The sequence below is a fragment of the Vombatus ursinus genome, unplaced genomic scaffold, assembly GCF_900497805.2.
Source record: "Vombatus ursinus unplaced genomic scaffold, bare-nosed wombat genome assembly UNPS02014863.1, whole genome shotgun sequence".
In the NCBI taxonomy this organism is placed as follows: Eukaryota; Metazoa; Chordata; class Mammalia; order Diprotodontia; family Vombatidae; genus Vombatus; species Vombatus ursinus.
The window spans coordinates 21,498,626-21,503,658 of NW_020954641.1; the positions used below are offsets into that span (position 1 = coordinate 21,498,626).

A 5,033-nucleotide genomic window follows, 5' to 3' on the forward strand; every position below is an offset into this window, starting at 1 on the left:
AGAGAGAGAGAGAGAGAGAGAGAGAGATAATTATTGCACAGTTTATATTACTTGGCAGAGATTTAGGAAAGAAAGCACTTTTTAAAATGCAAAGCTCTAAAGAGAAAGAGCTATGACTAAATGAGAGAAGAATACTATGTAAGAGCCATTATCATCCCCTGCAGGAGTGATTGCTTTCTATGACTGCTTAGAGCCCCCACTGTCCAGGGCCCAAAAAGCAGCTGTTTCCCATGGCAAACAAGGCTTGGAGGTGGGGGTGGACCCTGCATACCTGAACTCTGAGACCCAAGATCATAAAAGACTCTGTTAGATGCCTCCAGGACCCAGGAAATAGGTGCTTCCTGGGAGGGTCAAATCCTGGAGATTTTCAGTGCATGCTTTCAGGCAAATCTGGTTCCTGTGCCCCTGGAATCCCAAGAACCGTCCCATAAATTCCAGGGGCCCCGAAGCCCTGGTGAGAATAGCTGAATGCAGGCATGCCTCTTCCCCTGCTGGGCCTCAGATTTCTTTTTTAAAAAGCCAAGGTAATAGACTAGATGAGCTCTAAGGGCCCTTCCAGCTCCTACACTTTATTGTTCTGATTTCTAGGGAAAAGATTAAGGAGGAGACCCAGTGCCAGTACTAATAGCTAACATTTAAATAACCCTTTTAGGTTGCAAAGTGGTTTACATATATCATCTCATTTAATCCTCACAATAACCCTATAAGGTAGGTATTATTATCTCTGTTTTATTGCTAAGGAAAGTGTGACTGAAAGACTCATCAGGCTCGTACAGCTAGGATCTGAGGAGAGATTTGAACCCAGGATTCCTGACTCTCAGTTTACCACTCTGCCCATCATGCCATGCTGCTTCCCATAGAATGGAAAGAGGGATGGCTCTCGAAGCAGAGAACCTGGGTTCAAATGCAGTCTCTCGTGCTTGCCTCAGACAAGTTACCTATACTCCCTGGAACCCAGTTTTATCATAGGTAAGATGAAGGGAGAAGAGGGCGGCTAGGTAGCACAGTGGCTAGAGTGCCGGGTCTGGACTCAGAGAGATTCATCTTCATGAATTCAAATCTGGCCTCAGATACCTACGAGCTGTGTGACCATGGGCAAGTCACTTAACCCTGTTTGCCTCAGTTTCCTCATCTGTCAAATGAGCTGGAAAAGGAAATGGCAAACCATTCCAGTATCTTTGCCAAAAAAAAACCAAAACAGCAAAAACAAATGGGGTGATGAAGAGTCAGATGTGACTGGAAAATGACTGACAACAAAAAGGAGGAGAGAGAATAGAACGAGACGGCTTCTAACGTCCCTTCCAGCACCAGATCTGTGGTCCTGTGATTTCCCTGACCTTGACTCTGATTCTCAAACTGGTGGGATCATGGCATTCCCCTCTGCTCCCAGTATACTGGAGGCATTTTAGGATTTAAGTGTGGAAGGGATCTTGGGGATCAACCTCTTTGACGTCCAACCCCCTCATTTTGCAGGTGAGAAAACTAAGGCCGAGAGAGAGGTCACATGACCTGCCCAGAGTCACAAAGGTGACAAACGGAAGAGTGAGGTTTAGACCTAATCCTGGGGCTCCAAATCCAGTGTTGTTTCTATGTCCGTCAGGCTGGAATCTTCAGCCTGACAGGAGCTCCTTCCTCCCTGGACCTCTCCCCGAGACCCTAGGTAAGCCATTACCATGGAGTCTCTTCAAGGGAACCCAATTAGGTCCAAATGCATACTTGCAACACGGCCTGCAGTCTGCAGGAGTATTGAGATCATTTCACAGGCCAAGCTCCTCCTCCCGAGGCATATCAAATTAGGCCGGCTTGCACTGTTGTCGTTCAATCGTTTCAGTCCTGTCCGACTCTTCGTGACCTCACTCGAGATTTTCTTGGCAAACATACTGGAGTGGTTTGCCATTTCCTTATCCAGCTTATCTTTACAGGTGAGGAAACTGAGGCAAACAGTGAAGTGGCTTGCCCAGGGTCACACAGCTTGTAAGTGTCTGTTCGCACTAGGAATGTCTTAACATGGAACATCAAAGAATGGATGTAACTTTTTTTTTCAGCCATAACATACAAGGAACAGAGAGGAAGATGAGAGGAAAGAGGGAGTAATGGAAAAAAAAAAGCTTTGTAGGAGAAACCAGGAAGCATTCTAGAGTTGCTTAATCACTCTAAAGTGGAATGGAACTGAAGACCTCCCTCTAGTAGAAAGTGAAAACTTCTCCTTCTACTTCACCTGAAGTCGTCTATTAGTCATTCACTCTCCCTGCTTATAAGGACGATTTTGGGGGAGAGGCAAGAACCGTCTGAGAATTCTTAAAAAAGAGAATAGAAAGGACAGTGTAGCTTTGGGGAGTGGTAGAGAAGGGACAGAAAGAGCACTAGCTCTGGAGTCAGAAGTCCTGGGTTCAAATCTTTTTTTTTTTTTTGGCAATTGGGGTTAAGTGACTTTCCCAGCTAGTAAGTGTCAAGTGTTTGGTCTAAGGCTGGATTTGAACTCAGGTCCTCCTGACTTCAGGGCTGGTGCTCTGTGGGTTCAAATCTTGCTTCTGGTACTACCTATGTGACTGTGAACAATTCACTTTCCCTCCCTGGGCCTCAGTTTCCTCATCTGTAAAATAAAGGAGTGGACTAGATAATGTCTGAGGCCCCTTCTAGCTTGGGGCTTCATAGCCTAGAGTTGGTTAACTTTTAAAAATATGTGTTTTGATGTCTTTCAGTAAAATGGTTTTTCTTCGTAATCCTATATGTTTAATTCATTTAAAAACATTACTCCAAGGAGTCCATAGGCTTCATCAGAGTGCCAAAGTGGTCCATGATACACAAAAAAGTTAGAAATTGCTGATCTAGACTAATATGGATAAACTTAACCCTTCCCAGCAATACAAGGATCTAAGACATCTCCAAAGGCCTCGTGATGGAAAATGCCATCCACATCCAAAGAAAGAATTTGGAATTTGAATGCAGATTGAAGCATACTGTTTGCTATTTTTTTTTCTCTTCTGTTGAGTTTTGTTTCCTCTTTCTGGTGGTTCTCCCTATTGGCTCTAATTTTTACTTACAACATCACTAATCTGAAAATATGTTTAATAGGAATGTATATGTATAGCCTATATCAGATTGTGCGCTGTCTTGGGGAGGGTAGTGGGGAAGAAGGGGGAGAAAAATTTTAATCTTAAAAGCATATGGAAGTGATTGTTGAGAAATCAAAACAAATTAATAAAAAAATAAAATAAATTGCTGATCTAGAGCCTGTGATAACAAACAGGAACGGTACCAGATTTTTCCCTGAGAAGGGCCCCTTCATTCACTGGAATGTCATTTGATACAAATTCTGCAGCAGCTCAAGGAGCACCACGAATTTCTTGAGGTGAACCCCAGACTTACCTCCACCAGCTTTCCCCCTACGATCTCTGAGGTTTGTTGATAGTTGGGGAAGGTAGCCACAATCTTGTTCCCCTCCATCTTCACTGTGGCCTGAGATAAAAGCAAACACAGCCCCCAAATCGCTGAGTTTCTTCAAGTACAAACCAAACTAGAAACAACATTGGAGCCCTATGCAAAGTGATTGATAACTTCTTGGTGGAGCCATAGAAAGCGAAGCCAGCATGGGGTGGGAGAAGACGGTCTGGGATAGTGAATTCTAGTGTGAAGTCTGGTGGAGGGGAACTCAGGGAGACAAAGAAGCATTAAGCATCTCTAAGGTGAGGTGAGCAAGCATTTGCCTCAGGTAGTAGAGCAAAGGGGGTGAACCTGCGGCCTCTAGGCCACATGTTCCCCACCCCTATGCTAAAGCAAGACTGAGGAAACATAGGTTGGGGGGAAGAAGGCATAGTGATAAATTTCCCCCACACACATTCCTTGCCACCAAACTGCCCAAATATTGCTTTCCTGGGAAGTATGAGCCAATAATAGCTGGGACATAGTCAGCAATAATGGTCTGGCTTGGATTCACGGAGGTACCTGGAATATGGAATATATTTCCTGACAGATTTACGAGTCTGGCTTAATTAATGCCCCAGGTCCCACTGCTACCCACTTGGTTATCCTGGAGACTGAGACAAGAGGGAACAGAGCAAGCTGACCTTTCAGAGAATTAGGGAAATAAGAATGTGTGTGTCCCTGGCCATAGGAAGGACCCCAATCCCTGATGGACTCCCTACGCTGTGAGAGGGAGGATGCATCTGGCTTGGCCATGTCATCCCTCACCTTGAACTTCTTGCCTCCCATGGTCTCCATTTCACTCTCCTTGCCAATAGTGAATTTGTTTGTCACAGTATGACCTCCTGGGTAGTTATTGATCCAGGTAAAGTTGTTCCCATCCTGAATCACCTCAGTGGTTGTCTTGAAGTGCCTATATTTTTCAATAATATCACTGGAAAGTCCTAAGAAAAAAATCACATTTGCTGTTTACAATCAATTCTTCGAAAGAAAAGAAGTTTTGTCTTTTCTCTAGGAACCTAGTAAGTTTCCTCATTTGTTTCCTTTTTTTCGGCAACTGGGGACTTAACCCCCATAAGTCACTTAAGACTTGCCCACGGTCACACAGCTAATAAGTGTCTGAGGTCACATTTGAACTCAGGACCTCAGAGGAGTACTAGCTGTATAACCTTGGACAAGTCACTTCACCTCTGTTTGCTTCAGTTTCCTCATCTGTAAAAGGAAGATAATAAAAATAATAATAATAATAATTGTTGTGAGAATCAAATAAGATAATAATTGTAAAATAATTGTAAATAAGATAATAATTGTAGCACAGTGCCTGGTACAGTGTAAGCCCTATATAAATGTTAGTTGCTATTATGATGATGATGATGATTATTCTCCCCTCTGTATGCTCCATAGTTAGTCAAATTAGCTTTTTTGCTGTTCTTCACGTGAGATACTCCATGTCCTGTCCCCACAGCCTTGCACAGGTTGTCCCTCATGCCTGGAATGCACTCTGTCTTCACCTCCAAATTCTTAGAATCCCTTCCTTCAAAATTTAGTTCAAGCACCCTATCAAAGATTACACACACACACACACACACACACACACACACACACACACA

General features: G+C 43.7%; 1 protein-coding gene across 2 annotated transcripts in view; it reads right to left on the bottom strand.

Annotated features, from left to right (window-relative positions):
* Positions 1-5,033, bottom strand: part of FABP6 (fatty acid binding protein 6) — a 9,465-nt gene that overhangs the window by 1,224 nt on the left and 3,208 nt on the right. The window contains exons 2-3 of one of the 2 annotated variants that reach the window (XM_027841664.1): positions 4,192-4,367; positions 3,370-3,459 (exon numbers count right to left, since the gene is read on the bottom strand). In XM_027841664.1, coding sequence (XP_027697465.1) covers positions 3,370-3,459; positions 4,192-4,367 — 266 coding nt within the window. Of the gene's footprint in view, positions 1-3,300; positions 3,460-4,191; positions 4,368-5,033 lie in introns of those variants that run through there. The other variant, XM_027841662.1, reaches the window with a different exon arrangement.